The sequence below is a fragment of the Procambarus clarkii genome, chromosome 89 (genome assembly GCF_040958095.1).
Source record: "Procambarus clarkii isolate CNS0578487 chromosome 89, FALCON_Pclarkii_2.0, whole genome shotgun sequence".
In the NCBI taxonomy this organism is placed as follows: domain Eukaryota; kingdom Metazoa; phylum Arthropoda; class Malacostraca; order Decapoda; family Cambaridae; genus Procambarus; species Procambarus clarkii.
Window position 1 is genome coordinate 11,613,442 of NC_091238.1, and position 21,327 is coordinate 11,634,768.

General features: G+C 43.0%; 1 protein-coding gene and 1 long non-coding RNA gene across 2 annotated transcripts in view; one reads left to right on the top strand and one right to left on the bottom strand.

Annotated features, from left to right (window-relative positions):
• The window catches only part of LOC138359161 (uncharacterized), a 42,946-nt gene extending 21,964 nt beyond the window's left edge, over nucleotides 1–20,982 (bottom strand). Inside the window, exon 1 of the long non-coding RNA XR_011225812.1 lies at nucleotides 19,521–20,982. This is a non-coding gene — a long non-coding RNA (uncharacterized lncRNA). The remainder of the gene's footprint in view (nucleotides 1–19,520) is intronic.
• Nucleotides 439–16,372, top strand: LOC123773388 (pro-resilin). The gene is made up of 5 exons (XM_045767107.2): nucleotides 439–535; nucleotides 9,689–10,180; nucleotides 10,975–11,979; nucleotides 12,412–12,593; nucleotides 14,003–16,372. Exons 1-5 carry the CDS (start codon nucleotides 491–493, stop codon nucleotides 14,595–14,597), a joined length of 2,319 nt encoding a protein of 772 aa, XP_045623063.2. The 5' UTR covers nucleotides 439–490; the 3' UTR covers nucleotides 14,598–16,372.
• Nucleotides 20,983–21,327: the final 345 nt, after the last annotated feature.

Genomic DNA, 21,327 nt, shown 5'->3' on the forward strand with positions numbered 1-21,327 from the left:
ATATTTTGTTAGGTCTGTTGACTGTCTAAACGTGTATAACATCTTCGTTAGCGTGTTATTCATCACTACGGCTGCCTTCATCAGTGCAACAGTGTTTGTCTGTCCGAGGTTGGAGGCCAGATGCTCGGGGCTAGCCTCACCCAACTTTGCAGGGTGAGAGGTCTGGGGTGCAGTATGGACATAGGCGGGTCGGGGTCGATTCTATTAGTCCTATTAAGTGGGAGCTAAAGCCCAATAGTGGCACCCACTTCAAAATGGTAGGCGGGCGCGCAGAAGAGGAGGACGGAATGGGAGAGATAAGAGGGAGGCAATGAAGCATAATGGGTGAAATTGTATCACCCGAGAAGCATCCATTGAATGTCGTCTTCACCCCCCCCCCCACCACCACCACCACCGAGGGCCGTCGGGAAGCTATATAAGAGCCGCGGGCTGGCGTTGGAGCTCAGTGCCACTGGAGCCGTCCTGCAGGTGGTGGCTGTTCGTACCCCCCATGTCTCCAGCCCCCGCGTGTGTGTTTACAGTCATGCGGACCAAGGTATGGTTACCATAAGGAGGTGTTAGGTCAGAAATGTCTTCACGGGTCACAGATGCGTTTCATCCGCCGATGTGTTTCTTTCCTTTTGTGGGATTTGGTGTATTTCTGTTTTGTAAGCATGTCTGGAGTTGTTTATACATAAGGGGGGGAGGAGGGGAAGATATATAAAGCTCCTAGCTTATCTGCTGGGGGAATAGGGAGCCCCTAGGTTATCTGCTGGGGGAATAGGGAGCCCCTAGGTTATCTGCTGGGGGAATAGGGAGCCCCTAGGTTATCTGCTGGGGGAATAGGGAGCCCCTAGGTTATCTGCTGGGGGAATAGGGAGCCCCTAGGTTATCTGCTGGGGGAATTGGGAGCCCCTAGGTTATCTGCTGGGGGAATTGGGAGCCCCTAGGTTATCTGCTGGGGAATAGGGAGCCCCTAGGTTATCTGCTGGGGGAATTGGGAGCCCCTAGGTTATCTGCTGGGGAAATAGGCAGCTCCTAAGTCATCTGCTGGGGGTAGGAGCCACATCCCAGGTCACCTGCTGGGGGAAGGGTACTGTTAGCAGAGTAAGGGGACCCATTCGGCTCAGGCTCAATTCTCGCATATACCGAGACGTTTGGGCACGTTTCCTTACACCAGATACCTCGGCACCTAGCAAGGCAAGGTAAGGGGACTGTTGTGGGTCGCATGCTAGGGGGAAGGTCAGTCGTTCGTCTAGGTAAACAGACCTCTCGGTATTCCTCACAGCTCCTCCCCCCCCACCTTAGGTATCCCCAAAATAAGCGAGCATCACCCAACTCCAGGTTTACAGCCCCCACAGTGATCCAGTTTACACCCCCCCCCCCCCAGTGCAACCAATTCACACCATGCTCCAGTTTACATTTACCTAACAGTGCTCCAATTTACATACCAACACACTGCTACAGTTTACACATCTCCCCCCCCCCCAGTGCTCGAGTTTACACCAACAATAGTGCTCCAGTTTACAACTCAAACAGCTTATTTCTTAAGGTTCTTTATCATTTGGGTGAGATGTTGGAACATTCTCTCTCCAAAAGCTCATTTTTATATTTGTTCTGGACTTGACACGTGTCGCTAAAGGTCGTGTTTCGCTACAATACATCTTAGCATAATAATGGGCAGAGCAGAACTCCGGCCAGGCACGAGTGAAGAGAAGTGAAGTGTTCTACTCTGTCAAGGGGGCTGAGTAATCGCCTTTTCGTGGGTCGAATGGAGTAAGTAGAGGTGTGTGGTGTAAACGGGCAATTCTCTCTTAGGTTTTTCCAATGTAGTTGATTGGAAACAAATGGGCAGAGTTTCTTTCAGCCTGATTCCCCTGTTGACCTAGCAGTAAATAGGTAATTGGGAGTTAGACAGCTGCTACGGGCTGCTTCCTGGGGGTGTGTAACAAAAAAGGGAGGCCTGATCGAGGACCGGACCGCGGGGACGCTAAGCCCCGAAATCATCTCAAGATAACCAGCTATTCTGTCCCTATATCGCTTCCAGGCGTTACATAGTCACACTGGCATAGCACGTTCTCGTGATCATTGTTATGTTGTGTGACGTGTCTGATATCTACCATAGCTTGTGGGACAAGTTGGGTACAGTCTCTTCAAATTTCTCCCTCTGACAACCTTCACAAACCCTATACTTTTAGAGTTATGTACAGCTCCAGTCTCTTGCACCTGTTTATCCAAGTTTACGCTTAACTTTTTACTTTTATTTTTTTATTGATATATACAAGAGTTGTTACATTCTTGTACAGCCGCTAGTACGCGTAGCGTTTCGGGCAGGTCCCTGGAATACGATCCCCACGAAGAATCGTTTTTACAACCAAGTATTCATTTTACTGTTGAGTTAAACAGTGGCTACAGTTAAGGATCTGTGCCCAGTAACTGTACACTATTCCGCTCAAGTTTGTGTTGTTCAGTCCCTGCCTGAGCGTTGTTCAGTCCCTGCCTGAGCGTTGTTCGTCTGACAACTTTACACTTTCTCCAAAGTTTTAACAGCTGCCACTTCACTGCTCAAACTTTCATTTTTGTTCATTAACTGATAATTTCGCATTGTCATATAATTTGTTGCTCGTCTGGCCATACTTGCCATGTTGGTTGGTTTCTTATGTGCTCAAAACAACAATTTAAATCAACATCACCAGCACTGGAGCCATGATGTCAACACTGGATAGTCAATTGGTCATGTGAGTTGCTGTCTAGGAGCAGTGTATCCGCGGCCCGGTCTCTGATCTGGCCTACAAGTCGAAGGTCTAGTCCCCCAGGCTGTTGGACGCCGCTGCATGACGTGAGAATCACAGCCTGGTTAATCAAGTACTCTGCGATGGGGTTTTATCACGTTTCCTCCTGAACATCTAGAGGTCGCCTAGTCATTTGGAGGGAGTCCAAATGGAGTCATTTGGAGGGAGTCATGTCCCTTATATTTGGAGGGAGTTTAGAAGTCATTGGCTCTTAGTGTTGATAGAACTGTCTCTTAAAAGTACCTATTGCACCTTTGCTTTCCAATAGGGCTATTTTCCCCCCTACTGTTATGCCTTTCTGGTCTCGCTTGGAATTATAAATTGTGCAGATTTGAAACCAGTCCTTCTTATTTCCCAGATATATTATGATTGAAAAATATCAAGAAGTTGTGTTAAGTAGGGGTTTTATGTCAAGAAATTAGTGTGTAAATGTTAAACAAAATACCTTGTTCTACTAGATGCCATTTAAATCACGCGGTTCAGTTATGAGCAACTACAAAATTTTCATAAATATTTCAGAAAATGAACAGAGAAAAGGTAAAGTTAATGACAGACGTTATAAACCTCCGGTGTGAAGAGATAGAGAAAACTTATTTGTTAAAACTGGATAAAGTCAAAAAGTAAAACAGGACATGATTGATGTATCCAAATGGTTGAAAGATCATAACAAAGGTGTTAATAACGTGCTAAATATGTCAAAAACAGAAATATGAAATAATACAAAATATGTCAACATAAGACAGTAAATGTAAAATTTTACATGGTTAGATTCAGCAAAGAACCGAGCAAATATTGGTCTTAAAATTAGGTGCAAATTCATGGTACAGGGATATGGGGAATACTGGATTATTTTAACTATAGGTTATACACGAGTAAGGATGATTAAATAGGACCTGCTTCGTATAAGCCATGTGGTTATCTAAAAAAAAATCTCTGTTGTTGTTGTTATAGATTCAGCTACTCGGAACAGGTTCCAAGTAGCACGGGCTATGGTGAGCCCGTAGTGGACTTACCTGGCACAGGAGCGAGGCTCCAATGTTCTCTGTACTTGGGCAGTTCTTAGAGGTTCATCTCTCTCCCTCTACACCCACTTCTTCCCTATTATTTGGAATCTTCTCGAGAAGACTTTCAAGTTTGCAAGTTTGCTCGTCAGTTTCTTTTGTGTGACTGTAGTCCCATACCTTTTTCTTGAAGTCCCCCCCCCCCCCACCTTTTATTGTTAATTCATCTGTAGTCATGAACTCTGACACTACTTTTCTCGGATGTGCTGGAGCAGCACATCCGAGAACTGGAGCAGCACAGAACCATCGGAGTTCTGTGGAGTTCTGGTGGTTCACTGGTGGTTCTAGGAGTTCCAGGTGGTTTCGACCGAATCCAGATGGGGAACATATTCTGTTCTAGTCACATCCGCCCGTTCCACCGAGTGGACAGTTCTGCGTTGGGGCTTCTTCTATATCATCCTTTGACATGTCTTGACAAGCATGCACTGCGGCATTTCTCTATGTATCTTATTTTCCGCTTCTTTGCCAACGTATATCTCACAGGAGCACTTTTCTGAAAGATCATCTTCACTGGCCGGTGCTGTCCTTTCTGAAATCTCCCTAACCTACAAGAATTATCTTCACTGGCTGCCTGACTTACGAGAACTATGCTGAGAATTTAACTTCTCTTTCCAATCTCTGTTCCTCTGCTCTTTTTGCTGTCTCCCTCTCGCCCTGGAAGCTTATAAATGACGATCGAATTTACTACCTATTTTGTCTTCATGGCCTCTAACACTGCTGATTTAATAACATGATTTACCTTTAATCATTTTAAATGCTTCTGTCAAATTTATACAGGCCTTATTCCTTGGTGATCTGTCGCAAATACTTGTACGACTCTTCTCCACTTTTGTTGCCTCCGTAGTAATCGCCAAAAGTAATACTGCTAAGAATTATCAGTAGTGAGTGCTGTCGCCGTGTGGCTTTCTGGACGTGTCGCCCCTCACTCAACTCAAATGCTTTTTATCAGATTGTATACATGTGATACTGTCCCCACTCCCCCCCACTCCGTTCCCTCCCATGCTCCCTGCAACCCTCCCACTCAGCTTCGATGTCTCCCATGTAATACAATAATTATATGTTGTGTAATTATAACTGGAGCTCATAAAATGATCTATTTCAAGCACCTTCTGGGGTTGAGTGTTCAGTAACCCACTACACTGTAGTGGAACTGATCTCGAACCCAACCCATGGAGTACGGGCGAACATGTATCAGCCGTTGTATGTGAATGACGATGTCTCTACTGGGAAATAAACTAACGAGTCAATAAGCGCCTCTAACAGGCCCCAGGAGACACTCAGGCCGCGACTACCCCGTTGGTGCAGTGACTTAAGGCCTATCAACATCTGGAGGGTTATTAAGGTCTATCAACCCCTGGAGGGCTATTAAGGCCTATCAACCTTTGGAGGGCTATTAAGGCCTATTAACCTCTGGAGGGTTAAGGCCTATCAACCCCTGGAGGGCTATTAAGGCTTATCAACCTCTGAAGGGTTATTAAAGCCTATCAACATTTGGAGGGCTATTAAGGCCTATTAACCTCTGAAGGGTTATTAAGGCCTATGAACCTCTGAAGGGTTATTAAGGCCTATCAACCTCTGAAGGGTTATTAAGGCCTATCAACTTCTGAAGGGTTATTAAGGCCTATCAACCTCAGGAGGGTTATTAAGACCACCACATTAATTTACTGACCAACCAGCAAGTATACTCAAATCCTAAATATAATTCACGATTAAAGAAAGCTGTCAGTGTAAGCGGGGAACACCTAACACTGTATATATACACACACACCAGAGTTCCCCTTTATCGTGGCGTCATCCCCCCGTCACGATACGCTTGGCCGTAATGGTTGTTCTGCAGGTGATCTCCGTAATGACCAGAGTCGTCTTCTGGCATACTAATAAGTCCCACGGTGCTGGAAAGTGTGCCGAAATGAAGACTCGTGTGACGCTGTCGTCGCTGCGTTGTGGGTCACTGATGACATGTACCTGAAGGAACTATAATATATCAAACACAAGTCACAGCCCCGCTCCTGTGCCAGGTAAGTCCACTCCGGGCTCACCATAGCCCGTGCTACTTGGAACGTTTTGTTCAGAGAAGCTGAATCTAAAACAACAACAACACAGCTCAGACATAACACTGCCTGCCACTATAAGGAGCATCAGCCGGGATAAGGTTAGGTGACTTAGCGCCACCACTTTTCACAGCATCTTCAGGAGTCGTCCAGTAAGACCTACGCCGTTCAAAACACGCACGCCATTGATATTCTTCTACTAAATTAAATATAGAGTGAAAACTCTCAAGCCAATTTCTTTTAGTAACTATTACAGCGGCGTTCTTGACCCAACGGAGAGGATAATTGCAGGGTACTGAGTGAGGCAGTCTCCGTCGTGTAGAACACGTAGAGCATTAAACCATTAACGACGCTGATGTAATATTGATCCTGTGTTGGTTTTACCAGAGCTTCCTCTGCCTCTACACCTTCCCGTCACTTTAAATACTCACAAAATAACACAATGTGCTCCTCACGCGTAGCTGCCTTTTCATCACACACACACACACGTAGTTAGTAAACAGTTGATTGACAGTTGAGAGGCGGGCCGAAAGAGCAAAGCTCAACCCCCGCAAAAACACAACTAGTAAACACACACACACACACACACACACACACACACACACACGGGACCAAAGAGCCGAAGTTAACCCCTCCCCCACCACAAGCACAATTAGGCGAGTACTCACACACACACACACACTTATTACCAACATTAATAATTCTTAACACAATTCTCAAAATGAATAGTTAAGAACCTAAGATAAGGATTACTGCTGAAAGCATATTGGTCCATACGAGGCGGCTCAAGTAATCCCCGCATCTATCTTGACAATTAATCCTTCAACTCAGACAATTGATGGTCATCTTCGTTAAAACACGAGATATTACAAACACCCGATATAACAAATACTCGATATTAAAACAACCGATTATAACAAACACTTGTTTGTCACCGTTGTCGAAGGAAAATGAAAGACTGGAAAATGCAGCAGAGACGAGAGGGGAAAGTGACCGGTGGACCAGAGGGGGAAACAGGTGTTCTTCCACCGCCAATCATTTTCCTGGTGCTTCCGAGGCCAGCTGACATGATAGAGGTGGTAGTCACCAGTTATAAGGAAAATTTTGTACCGTATGGGTGAGAGTATAAACGTACCGTGTACCTGTACCGTGTAGGTGAGAGTATAGTAGTAGGCATCCTTCAGTCTCGGAAGACTATGGAGTTGCGCCCTTAAAGGGCGCAAAGCCTGAGTAGGTAGATATGGAGAAGTTGTTACCCATGCAGCAGGTCCCCCTCTCCACGTTGCTGAAATTATCCAATAGAAAGGCAAATGCCAATACACATGGTTCCAACAACGTCGCAGGAGCTGCCAGAACGAGGTCGACGTCAACAACGAACTGCCTTAGGGGCTCCAACTCCGGATTTTTCCTCGAGGTTGACTCCTGAAGCCTTCCCAAAAAAGGGGTATGGCCGCAAGGCAGCGGAGGTTTAAAATCAAGGTTTTCCTTCCCCGAGATGGGCTGCCTTCCCAGGCTAACGAGTCCCATCTACCCGGAGCAGCTGGTTTTAAGGCGCCAGAGGCACGCCCTCGACCCTTCTCCTGACGGTAAAAGCAGTTCCGCCGGACTTAAAGACTAAGCCACCCGTGCAGGCCAGGAGTTGGACTTGGTTGTCAGAGGCTATTGGAGACGCATGCCGTATAAGAGCATTTTATAGGTCATGGGAGCTCGTCCCCCATTACCACCCCCTGGCTATGACAACCCCTTGTGAGTATAAATGTGAGAGTATAAAGGTACAGTATTCCTGTACCGCATGGGTGAAAGTATAAAGTGTTGGAGTACTGTTCAAGACCAGTGTGGGGGGACGAGGCTTTCCTCACTCGCTCGATGACTGCAGTGTAGCCAGGCGTCTCTCAGTGCTCCACTAGGGGGAGGGAGTGATGGAGAGAACGGGAGAGTTAGAAAGGAGAGAGTGAGGAAATGAGGAAGCAAGTGAGGGAATGAGGGAGCGAGTGAGTGAAAGAGCAAGTGTCATAATGCTTGTCAATATTTAATGAATGATCAAATTAATGTATACCAATACTCGAAAGGCAGGTGGCCCTCGTCGCGAAGGGCCACCTTTCATCGCCAGAGTAAAAGTTGTTTACGTTTAATACCTGGAGATCTGGGGAAACTAGCGAGAGTGGCGAGTAGAGCAGGAACATGTGCTGGTAACCGCTGTTCCTTAGAAATTATCACCATGGCGGTTAATGTTTCATTTAAGCGGAGGTTCTTACTGCCCGAAATAACCTTAGTCATCCTTCTCTGTATTCACTACAGAGAATTCAATTACAGCCCTTTTATCGTATGGTGTTCAAAACTTTACTGAAGATACGCTCTTAATCTTTCTTCACCCCATCACTAAACCTTACGCTAGGCTTCACGGTTAATTATGACATCGGTACTTGCCCCATCAGTTACATTCATGAATGGTTTACTATAGTCTGCTGGAATAGAGTTTTCCCTGAAGACTACACTTAAGTCACAAAGCATTACTTAAGGCTGCGTTTCTAGTGCCAGCAATAAACATCTTAATACTATCTCCACTCCACGAAAAATGTCTGCTGTTCCACCACAAGCAATGGTTCTCAAATGTATTTAACAGCAATAATATCCCAGCTGGCACAACATGCTAGAGTAACAATTATTCAACATAGGATCAATGTTGCTTTCTTGTTATAACAAAGTTTGCAAAGACCAACTTTGTCGCCTGGACGAGCCTAGCCTGAGGACAGGTTCGCAGGTGGTCCTCCTCTCGGTCTTAAAAGCCCTTTGTTGAACGGGCAGAAATACCTGTGTTAAATTAGGTTTAATCGGTTTCATTGATAAAACTGATTAACATTTGATAATGTATCACAGCTTTTAATCGAGATATTTATGTTTAAAACATTAAAGAAATTTATTTTATTTGCTCATATGAAACTAAGTTATTTTAGCTTTCACAATGGTTCTTGCATGGGGAACCTTGTTAGTAAATTCATATTTAATATATAACTAACTAAAAATAATACACCAATATTTATACACCTAATTTATTTCCTGGTAATTGTTTTCTTATATTTCGATTCATACTTGATCCCAGAAATTAATTTAAGTGCAGTTGGCTTCATTCTTAGGGCTTCTGGGTTCGATTCCCCAGGACGGTCACTACTGCCTCTGTTCACCTAGCAGTAAATAGGTATCCGGGAGTTGGGCAACTGCTGTGGAGTTGCATCCAGAGGCAAGTCAAGCCTTGATACAAGCCTAGTTATTATAATATGCAAAAAAATATTTTTACTTTGGTTTGCCCTTCATTATTTAAAGAAAACTAAAATGTGTTCTGTAAGGGCAAGTATTACATAAAATTACAGTTTTCTTCTATTGCGTGTAGGGCTAACTAAAGTAATCTGTGCCAAAATATGCTGACCAAACTGCTTACTGTTGATATAAGAACAAAATTTTGGTATTATAACTAATTCGTTGGATACAGTGCGAGATACACCTGAGCGCTAGAGTATAACCGCTTTTATTAAGATGTACCTTGTACGAATAATCATTTGTGCATTTTTATTAAAATAGAATGAAGCTGACATTCAATTTAATAAACAGACTACGCCGCCATGACCTCGCTAAGAAACTCTTACGTGTACACTAAAGTACCTGATGAATCATGAGCCTGATTCACCTTAGGTTTACAACGCTATATGATAAATTATATAAAATAAAAAATGCCTAAGATGTAGGATCCTAAGAGTTTCACTCCTTACTCTGTTTCGTAAACAAAAATAACATTTGATCTAACTTTCAGTGCCTACACATCCTCCTGCTGACGGCGCTGACGGCGACGTCGGTAGTCCAAGGGGACAAACTTCCCAGCGGAGGACAACATGATGGAAGGCACAGCAGTGGCAACAGACCTGGACACAATTCACAGACGCCGTCACAGAACTACGGACTTCCCCAGCAGGGTTCCTCCTCTGGGACCCACCGGCAGGGTACCCGTGGGTCAGGCTCGGCGGAGGCGCCATCCAGCTCATACAGCTCGAGCACCTTCCGTGCTGGAGATGACGCCCTGAGCCCTCCCAGTCAGTCTTATGATTTGCCTCAGACCCCATCTCCGGCTAGCCAGATCTACGGCGCCCCTTCGCACACTCAGATCCCACAATCGATTAGTCAGACATATGGGCCACCCCAGACAGGCACACAGACCCAGACAGTAAGTCAGACCTATGGTACACCCCAAAAGACACAGACTCCTTCCCATACATATGGAGCCCCCCAGTCGTCCGGCGGTAATCAGGTGAGTAACTTGTCAACTGATACGTACCCTTACGGCACCATAACGCAATATTCACCATTCCGCTAATTATTTTGAGTTTTCGCCAAAAGATTCATAATTAGATGCAGATAAAAATGTTATCTGTATAGCTGTACTAACTTGCTTGTGACTAGTTCAGTATTGACTTTCCTGCAATTTATGACCTTCTTTATTAGGGTGACGCTGTTTACATCCAACAGTTTCTTGGTGGCTCGCCAATATCCTCTTGGTGGCTCGCCAATATCCTCTTGGTGGCTCGCCAATATCCTCTTGGTGGCTCGCCAATATCCTCTTGGTGGCTCGCCAATATTTTCACCAAGGAGCCGTCGAGAGCCTCCTATACTGTTAATTAATATGCTCGGAATGACCCCCAACTTCACCCTTCCAACCCGTCCTCATACGGAGTGAGAATAGCTTGAGCTACCTCATCCCTTTGTGAATGTTTATACCTCAATAAACTTATTTGAATTTGAACCCGTCCTCTCGCCCAATACGCTGGCCACATTTTTTTTAACCGACTTTACCGGTTGGCAACGCGCGACGTATTAGTATAGAGTAAAACACAGTAATACTGGAATTTTCCGTGCATCAACTTCAATAGGCTATAGGCAGCTTGCTTGTTTTCGTCGATTTAAGGCTAAGCAAATCAGTTGCACTATTTTTGCGTTTATTCAAAACGAGCCCCTCAAACCGCCTAGTTAGTACTAAAGTATATTTAAAGTAGTAATATATATGTATCGTTAATAATATTTATCTCTCTCTCTCTTATCAATCAGAATTACGAAGCGCCCCTTCAGACCTTAGGAGCGCCACAACAGCCCTCGCAAACTTTCGGAACACGGCTGGAGCCTCGAAAGTCTTACGGAGCACCCCAGCAGCCGTCACAGTCTTACGGAGCACCTAAGCAGCCATCACAGTCTTACGGAGCACCCCAGCAGCCGTCACAGTCTTTCGGAGCACCCCAGCAATCGTCACAGTCTTTCGGAACACCCCAGCAGCCGTCACAGTCTTTCGGAACACCCCAGCAGCCGTCACAGTCTTACGGAGCACCAAAGCAGCCGTCACAGTCTTACGGAGCACCCCAGCAATCGTCACAGTCTTTCGGAGCACCCCAGCAATCGCCACAGTCTTCCGGAGCACCCCAGCAGCCGTCACAGTCTTACGGAGCACCCCAGCAGCCGTCACAGTCTTACGGAGCACCCCAGCAATCGTCACAGTCTTTCGGAGCACCAAAGCAGCCGTCACAGTCTTACGGAGCACCCCAGCAACCGTCACAATCTTACGGAGCACCCCAGCAACCGTCACAGTCTTACGGAGCACCCCAGCAATCGTCACAGTCTTTCGGAAGACCCCAGCAGCCGTCACAGTCTTACGGAGCACCCCAACAACCGTCACAGTCTTACGGAGCACCCCAGCAGCCGTCACAGTCTTACGGAGCTAAACAACGAGAGCTTCAGGTGCCTTCTCAAGGTTATGTGGGCCCACAACCACAAGCATCTTCCCAGGGTTACAGAACCCCGCAACAAAACCTACAGACGCCCTCACAATCTTCCGGTCCAGCACAGAAACCCTCACAGAACTATGGACCACCTCGGCAACAGCTGCAGAAGCCTCCACGGAGCTATGGAACACCACAGAAACCTTCTCAATCATATTCATCTCCCAAACAAACCCAACAGAAACCATCGCAGGAGTATACGCCTCCACAACAGAATCAAAATACAGGTTACGGAGGTCAACAGAACAACGGAGGGGTCTACGGTAATGGAGAACACATGAAGGTATTAACTGACACAGTAAAACTACTAATTTATATTTATTAATCAGTAACTATATGCTTTAAGTAAATTGAACAAAATGTATAGCCATCAAGGAATAAGTGGAGGAGATTTAACCGACATTCTAATGACCTATCGATGACATCCATTACCACAATGTTAAATTGACTTAAGGCATTATTATTATTAGTATGGTGCTAACCATTTCTAGAAACCATTTCACCCCATAAACCAGCATTAGTTTAATTCAGTGTGGCCCCAGGGCGCTCACCCCGAAAGCACATTGGTAGAGTAACGCTTCGACGATATTACAGCGTAAATATATAGTTTTTCTGCCCTCTCTCTGGCTCTGCCTCTCTCATTTGATAGATGTATATCGTCTGTTTCATCTCGCCTCTGATATAATTAATCAAGCTGACTAATGAAGTGTTTCAGGGGATGCCGTACGGGTTCGACTACGCTGTCAACGACAGGTACTCTGGAGTAGACTTCTCGCAGAAGGAGTCCTCGGACGGTGACGTGGTCACGGGCGAGTACAGGGTCCAGCTGCCAGACGGACGCCTCCAGATTGTCACCTACACCGCCGATCATCACAACGGCTATGTGGCTAACGTCAGGTGAGTGTAAGAACATCTGTATTCCTTTCCTGCGTCGAGCGTCAGAACCTCTACCCTGGGGGGTAGAAATAGCCTAAGGTACTCTATCCCTTTGAGATGTATTTCTTTCTTATCTCAATAAACATACTTGAACTTGAACCTCTACATGACGAACTGTACAAATAATACTACGACCCATCTTACCCTACGCAAGGTTTTCAACATTGTTCAGTTTAAGATAATTATAAAGTGTGAATACTGAATCACTAACATCAGAAAACGCGATTTTTGCATAAACAAGCGAAGCCAAGACTGTTTGGGTTTCTTGGTCCGCGGTTCCGAGACCTACACAGTCCTGGTGGATGGAATGTTTATGTCAACGGATTGATTGATTGATGAAGATTAAGCCACCCAAGAGGTGGCACGGGCATGAATAGCCCTGAATTTCCACGGAAGTGTGGATGGCAATTTATAGGCTAACATTTACAAAAGATACGGAAATATTGCGTTTTATGAATTCGAAAGGTCTTTGTAGACCATTTTTGTACTAGTGTCACCTCATCTAAAACGCGGTACAGGTTAGGTATCCATACTACAAAACGGATGTATATTCTCATTATTAAAATAGAAATTAACTTTTGGTATAAACCTGGGCTTGTGATCCTGTGGTCTTGGGTTCGATCCCAGGCGCCGGCGAGAAACAATGGGCAGAGTTTCTTTCACCCTATGCCCCTGTTACCTAGCAGTAAAATAGGTACCTGGGTGTTAGTCAGCTGTCACGGGCTGCTTCCTGGGGGTGGAGGCCTGGTCGAAGACCGGGCCGCGGGGACACTATAAAAAGCCCCGAAATCATCTCAAGATAACTCAAGATATCATTGAGAATCTTACTTACGACGACAGGTTAAGAACACTGTCGTTACAGCGCCTTCGAAAACCAGAAACCGCCAGAATATATTACTGAAAAATCAGAAGTATTAACAACGGGGAAAATATACAAAGTTTCCGAATTATCAACATGGAAATCGAAATATATTAAAAAAATATAAATTTTATGTAAAAGGGATACTGGTATGTGAAACCATTAGATCGACACCAGATTCGCAGACGAGGGGGAAGGTTAGTAAGAATCGTCAGTGAAGTCAATAATTTCCTAGGGCTAAAAATAGTACAGAAGTATACACGACTGAAAACAACTGTACCTCCCCTACATGGGCCAGTAGGCCTACTGGCCTGGCCTGGCCCGCACATGGGCCAGAAGCTCTTCTAGCGTGTACCTTCCTCACACGGCCAGTAGGCCTAGTACAATGAACGTTACTCTGTAAGGTCTATGTTCTGTGTTTGCCAACTTCCAGTAAGGTTAGGATTATACCCATTCTGAAAATTAACAAAAGTATTAATCTTTTTATTTGTCTATGGAATGTTTCTTCCAGGTATGAAGGAGAGGCCCAATACCCAAAAGGTAACGCCAACGGTGGCAACGGATATGGCCGGCAACAGAACAACGGTGACGGGAGCGGTTATGGCCGAGAACAGAGCAACGGCGGTGGCAGCGGTTACAGCGGACAACAGAGCAACGGCGGTGGCAGCGGTTACAGCGGACAACAGAGCAACGGCGGTGGCAGCGGTTACAGCGGACAACAGAGCAACGGCGGTGGCAGCGGTTACAGCGAACAGAGCAACGGCGGTGGCAGCGGACAACAGAGCAACGGCGGTGGCAGCGGTTACAGCGGACAACAGAGCAACGGCGGTGGCAGCGGTTACAGCGGACAACAGAGCAACGGCGGTGGCAGCGGTTACAGTGGACAACAGAGCAACGGCGGTGGCAGCGGTTACAGTGGACAACAGAGCAACGGCGGAGGCAGCGGTTACAGCGGACAACAGAGCAACGGCGGTGGCAGCGGCTACAGTGGACAACAGAGCAACGGCGGTGGCAGCGGCTACAGCGGACAACAGAGTAAGGTCAGCGATAATACTTCAGGAATTCAAGACGATCCAAGATACAGCAGTAGCTACAGTACAAACTAACGAGGCAGCAATGTTTCCAGGAACACGAAGAACGTGTAGAGTCCGCCATATACACTAACGCACCTCACACACACACACACACACACACGAAGCACCTGTGTCAACACCAGTGTCTCACGATGCAGTGAAACTATTTACAGTTTCTGGCACGGTTACTATTTTACCCGAAAACCTCCCAAGTCTCCAGCTTGGGCCGCTACTCAGGAACTCATAAACCAAGGATATTAGGGAATCCACACGCTCTGCATTTTTGGAAGGCAGGGTAAAGATAAAGTCATTTGGATAAATTCCCATTTTGTTCAAAGATATGTGGTGAAATATCTTTAATTGTAAAGTTCTTGTTTCATGCAGAACACAAAATTAACTAAATAGCCGTCTAAATACACTGACATTGGCTTTAAACAAGCAATGTTAATACTACACTACACTACACACAGTGTACACTACACTACAGTATTAATGTAGTGTACTGTAGTGTAGTGTACACTAGACTACAGTATTAATGTTAATACTAGTCCATGTACATCAGGTAGTCAGGAAACTATGTATATCACAAAATAGTCCCTATTCTTATTATGGAATACATTCCACATATTCTTAAGTTACGGTGCCAGTTTGATACTGTGTTCAAACACGGTTGCATGTTTCCCTACCCGGCTGCTATGTTGCCAAAGAAACTTTAACAGTAACATGTTTCATTAAACAGCGTCAAGAGGTGTATGTTACCTGAAGAACCAGGTGTTCCAAAGGTGTTGGGCTTTGCAATGCTGTGCCAATGGGATGTATTATATTTATGGGTATAGGACTTTAGGCTTGACCACCCAGGAAGTTCGGTGTTAGGCTTATGGCCTGTAAACCTCTGTACGTTTATTAAAGCTACCACAATAGCTTACTGACCCACTAGCAAGTATAGCTAGCAAGTATAGCTTGGACCTGAACCTTGTTTATGGTTGAAAGCTGCAGTAAACTCTCAGTGTATATGAGAGTGTGTACAGTGTATATACACCAACAAGTGGGATATACCTCTGTGTATAGCTAATGTTTATAAGGTACGTAGTTTGGTTTGGTATCGGGATAAAGGCCTATATCAACCTCTGGAGGGTTATTAAGGCCGCCACAATACCTTACTGACCCAGCAAGTATACTTTAATCCTGAACGCTGTCCTAGGCTAAACTCTTACTGTACATAGGTCGAAAAGCGCGGTACACTTGAAGGTGTACACATCACTGTTCGTCTATCACTGATGCTGTGATCTATTTAAGATTGATGACCAGACCACACACTAGAATGTGAAGGGACGACGACGTTTCGGTCCGTCCTGGACCATTCTCAAGTCGATTGTGAGAATGCGTTCTCTTTAAGATTCTTCTCAACACCATAGTCTTTACGCACCAGATTACAGCTGTATAGTAAATTCTAAGTCTTCAAATCCGGAGTAGTTATGTAAACAGAACTATTAAATTAACATTATATGGAAAAATTGGCACACAGCAAACTCTGAAGGGTATTTTCAACTGGCAAGTTATATAGGAAACTCTGCGGCTACATTTTCAATTCCTGGTAAAAAAAAAAAATCAACAATACTTATGTGTGAGTAGACAGGATCTGTCAGCTTGTGCTTATATATAAAATTACTATTTACTGATAGATTAATGCATATTTTAATATAATTATTATTTTTGTATTGCGTAGGAATACTAATTTATAATGTTTGACATTTTCGTAAGACTTATGGTACCGATCTTTGAAATGCCTCTATTTTATTAAATAAATAAAGTGCATGTGTGGTTTTATTAGCCGTAAAGACGCATGGTACTGAACCTTGTACGTCCTCTATTTTATTAATTTTACCCAATTACCATAAAAAGATCTGATGGTTTAATTACTATATTATTGTGATAATTATTATTATATTTGGCATGCGAAACAAATATTTTTGTTTGGCCTCAAATAAGATTTTCTATTGTGAATTGTGAAAAGAGAAAAACGTAAATATTTCTTTGAATGGATAACTTGAATATATTGTTAATAAAGCAACATAATGTTGCTTTTTATTAACATTATTACTGTTAATTCATAATATATTTTAATGATATATTATATATTAATATTACATATTATAATATATACATATATTATATAATGCATTAATAAAATAATTTATTTATAAAAAATCAAGACAAGATTACAGTGGACATTTAGTAGACCATGAGAAAACTAACGAGTAACATTCCAGGTCTTATTACAAACACTTATATGAATCCCAGTTAATGCCAAGACACAATTACTTCAGTTTAAAATTCATCTAGAAAAGAATTATTTGGAAAAGGCGGGCGGAGGATCTGATTAAGCGCCGCCGGGTTAAGGCTACCGCTAAAATATTATTTTATGCCTTATTACGTACATTATTTATTTTTTAATGGTTCATAATAATTTTGTATGTTCCTAATAATCATAAATCAGTCTTTACGGCATTCATATTTATGTCGGTTTCAACACTGTCCAGCTAAAATCTATAGCATGATTTCTTTGATTTGGAACTCTTTAATAAACAATTTGTCATTTAAGACAAAATATCGTCAATTAGGAATCCTGACCAAGGACCAGATTCACGAAGCAGTTACTCAAGCACTTACGAACCTGTACATCTTTTTCTCAATCTTTGGCGGATTTGTTAACAATTATTAAACAGTTAGTGAACTCCAAAGCACCAGGAGGCTGTTTATGACAACAGTTGATTGGAAAGTTTTCATGCTTGTAAACTGTTTAATAAATGTAATCAAAGCCGTCAAAGATGGAGGAAAGATGTGCACATTCGTAAGTGCTTGCGTAACTGCTTCGTGAATCTTGGTCCAAGAGGTTACAGGATACACGCCCATCACTCTACCAACATGGCCATAAGAACTGCACTATTTCGGAAGGCTGTAGATATGACACCGACTTCGTGAGAGATTGGTGCTATCACAAATAGATATGATTTCGCCCTAGTTGTCAGAAGTATTACTATAGTTTGTAGTTGTAAACTCATGAAACAATTACATGGCTTCTTTTCATCAATTGTGGCTGACCCTGCCAGAAAATGTCCTCCTAGATATCTGATATAACGTTGTTGCCATGTTATCCACAAGACACTCGTACTTTTCTTGATTTCGTAAATCCTCACATCTAAATATCTACCTCAAACGAGGGTGTTAACTATAGCAAATATTTTGTGCACGTCTTATATTGGCTATATTGTGTTAATTGTATTCTCTCTCCTGGTAGGAGAACCCATCGTGATTTATCTGCAGTTTATTTACTGTTGATTCTAGGAGTTCTACTACATAAGCCCAGCCTGAGGCCAGGCTTGTCTTGGGATAATTAAAACAAAAAAGTATTCTTCGAGCGGCCCGCAGGCCCACATATCCTTTACAACCCGGTTGGTCACACACTTCCTGTAGGAACTTGACCAGTTGTGTCTTGAACATGTTTACTTTTGTTCCGACACTATTTCCTATATTTTGTGGGAGGGGTAAAGAACCGTTCACATATGCTGTGCAATGTTCTATGTACCTGCGGCACCTCTAATCTTCACTTCATTTTACATATCCTACTATATCTTTCCTTCCAGTACCTTATTTTGTTGTGCATATTTGAGATCTGGGCCTTCCAATATCTTTCTAACCCTGTCCATGGAAGATCCAAGAAAATGTATAAATGCTGATGAGCATTGTAAAGGTGTGGCCACGTCTGTGGTAGAAAATAATAATAATAAATATATCTTTCATTTATATATGTGATAACTCTCGTTTAATTTCTAGACAAATACATTTTAAGAGCCATAAGATGGTCTCAATTTAGGTGCTTTATCGTGTCTATGCGTGCCGTACATATCCTCTGAATTCCTTCTATTTCGGAATCGTCTCCTGCTTTGAAAGAAGAAGCTAGTAGCACAAATTAAGTAAATAGTATGAACATTGTGGTGTTCAACTCTGGCTGGTGATATATTTGCTTTATGCTCACTAAACGCTACGTCATTCAACATCATTGTTCCTAAATCCTTTACACGTTCTTTTAGTTTAACTATTTGATTTCGTCTTGCATCCTGCTTTACGTTTCAGCTCATAATTTTTACCATGCCCAATTATCCGGAATTGATCACAGCTGAACACTTATTTTGTTGCGAAAAAGAAGACTATTGATATTGGTAGTAATTTTTTAATGTCTTCTACCAAGATAATTTTCATACTTTTTACCATGATATGAGAGAAAAAGTATTAGTGCCTCAGAGGACACCGATTTTCACTATGTTCGAACTTGATTTTCATTCTACGAACATCGGTCTCGATAAGTAAGGCTAGGTTAGGCTCGGACGCTTCTGGCTAGGCTTGCCTAGCCAGAAGCTTCCCTCTATAGAGACGTGTAGAGAAACTTTCTCTATCTACACTTCTGCTTAGATTAAGGTTAGGCTCAACGCTTCCGGGAAAGCAAAGAAAACTAATTTGGTGTTTGTCGGAGAGAGAGAAGGGAGCGGTACGGCAAGCAAGCGTTTGTTTCAGAACTTATCCGCACTCAATCACGAGGCTAAGAAGCTAAATTAAAAATAAGGAAATCGAGGAATTTTCTGCACAGAACCTAAACAATGACGAAGTACCTGCTTAGTTCACTAAAAATTATGCATTTTTCATAAAGACAATTTTAAATTTCGTATAATTAATTGTATTTAAAAAGCCTATGGTTCAATTTCACCATCTATTTAATATCCCCATAATGAGGTAACTTTCTAGTCCGTCCCTATTAACAGAATGTAAACTTCTTACTTTATCAAGAGATTGTAAGGGTAACCGTCTTTCACCGGGTGCTTGACTCACGTTTCTTAAATGCCAAGAAAGGTGCTTGAAATCAAGTAATACAAATACTAATACATTGAAAACGGTACTTACAGGCAAGGTTCATAGTCCCTCGGTGAACGCTGTCACCGGTGTAAATCAAATGGAATGCCCATAGCGGGAGTTTGGGACGAAGCAAAACACTCAACGGCAGTCTTGAAGGAAGCTAAACGCACGAGACAAGAGGCCACTCCTGGTCAAACAACACGTGCGTCCCCCTCGCAGGTGCGACGGGTACTGGTGTCCGTCTCTGCCGCCCCCCGCCTGACCCTCCCCATAGCTCCCTGTGACCAAAGTTAAGGTCAATTATAATGTGTCGTCGGAGAGATGTGTATGTCCTATTTCTCAGTATATGTACATTAAATGTTTACTGTAATCCTGGACTATTTTCAGGACTAAAGTATACTTAATATCGTGTCAAGGCTTTGATAACCATCGTGCTATTGATAGGCTTTGATGCGAATTCATTTTATGAATGACTGCCAACTCTGTCAGGTAGTTACGTACTCGTTAATGATGTTTCTACATCTTTGTGATATACATATATTTTATATAGTAAATGTTCCAAAGTTAATTTCCATGTATTTTTAAATATTAAACTAAAACAATTTCTTTGGTTGTTTTATAACGACGTAATGTTTTTGTTCTTAGTTCTTAATTATATTATGCGTAATATATATATTTGTACAACAAATATTTATTACACTCTAGTTCAAGAGCACTTTACAACGGTCCTCCAACTTGAAGTTCTTTGTTATTTGTTATAATTCGGAGTTGTTTTCCAGGTGATGTTAACCACTAGTGCAACCTTGTGTGTGTTGAGGGAGCTCGCTCGGTTATAACACCAGCCGCTCCACACTACCAGGCTTCAATTCGTCGTCCAAACCTCTTTCAACACCGTAACATTATTTATGCATAAAACTGAGGAAACGTAGCTCATTTTAATTTAAAAACAAAAATTTAATACAAAATGTGTTACTTATAAAGGTTTAGTTTTGATTGAAATATTAGTTGACTTGTGTTGACTGTATAAACAATGTGATTCGAAGCTTCACAGAAGTCTCATGTGGACACCCTGTACACCGTCTCCTGCTGAAAGAGGTTTTGTAGTGTCTTGTGAAACTATTCATAACTCCTTGTCACGTAGACAAGATTAAGTAAACAAAAGTATGACGCATTAGTGAACACGTTTCTTACCTTGATACATCGCAGTATGTGTTCGGTCAGGCTACTATTGTCCTCAAAGTAACCGGTCCTCAGACAATACTCGTCTATCCGGCGATTAACCGATCAGTTTTCACGTACTTTGCATTCAAAATTGGATTTTTTTTAATATAAATTAATATTATCACATATTAGCATATTGTGCATATTTGTTTTCCTTTGTAAGTTTAGGTGTTTTGGTCCTGTTGGCAATTAGTTGCAGTTCGTGGGTAAAGCATTTACTGAGTTGCTCTTCGAACTGGTGTATCTAAAATCTAAATGGCGAGATTCGAACACAGGATTTAAGCGAAGCATTTTTATTATTATTATTATTATTATTTTCTACCACAGACGTGGCCAATTTGAGAAAAAATCGACCGTAATCAGTCGTGAGTTTTTAGTATAAAATATTTTAAATTCATAAACAGGGCTTGATGAATCAGCATTTAGCCAGTGTTTAGAGGCTGGCTGCTTACCTGCACCGTGGAAGAAGCAAGTAGCGATGATGATCAGTGAAGAGGTCCGTAGCTAGAAGTGGATGTGCAGGGGATGAGCGGTGATGAGTATGGAACATCACTGGAACATGTTGACGATGTTTTCCAGCCATGAACACGGAGACTAAAGTCTCATTCTCGTTTGATAATGGACTCCAATGGAA

What these genes read in the sequence shown, in the direction of transcription:
- LOC123773388 (XM_045767107.2), top strand. Translation starts at nt 491, where the DNA reads ATGTCTCCAGCCCCCGCGTGTGTGTTTACAGTCATGCGGACCAAG. An exon ending in GTAATGGAGAACACATGAAG is followed by an intron (nt 11,980 to 12,411) that starts GTATTAACTGAC and finishes GAAGTGTTTCAG; the next exon opens with GGGATGCCGTACGGGTTCGA. An exon ending in GGCTATGTGGCTAACGTCAG is followed by an intron (nt 12,594 to 14,002) that starts GTGAGTGTAAGA and finishes TGTTTCTTCCAG; the next exon opens with GTATGAAGGAGAGGCCCAAT.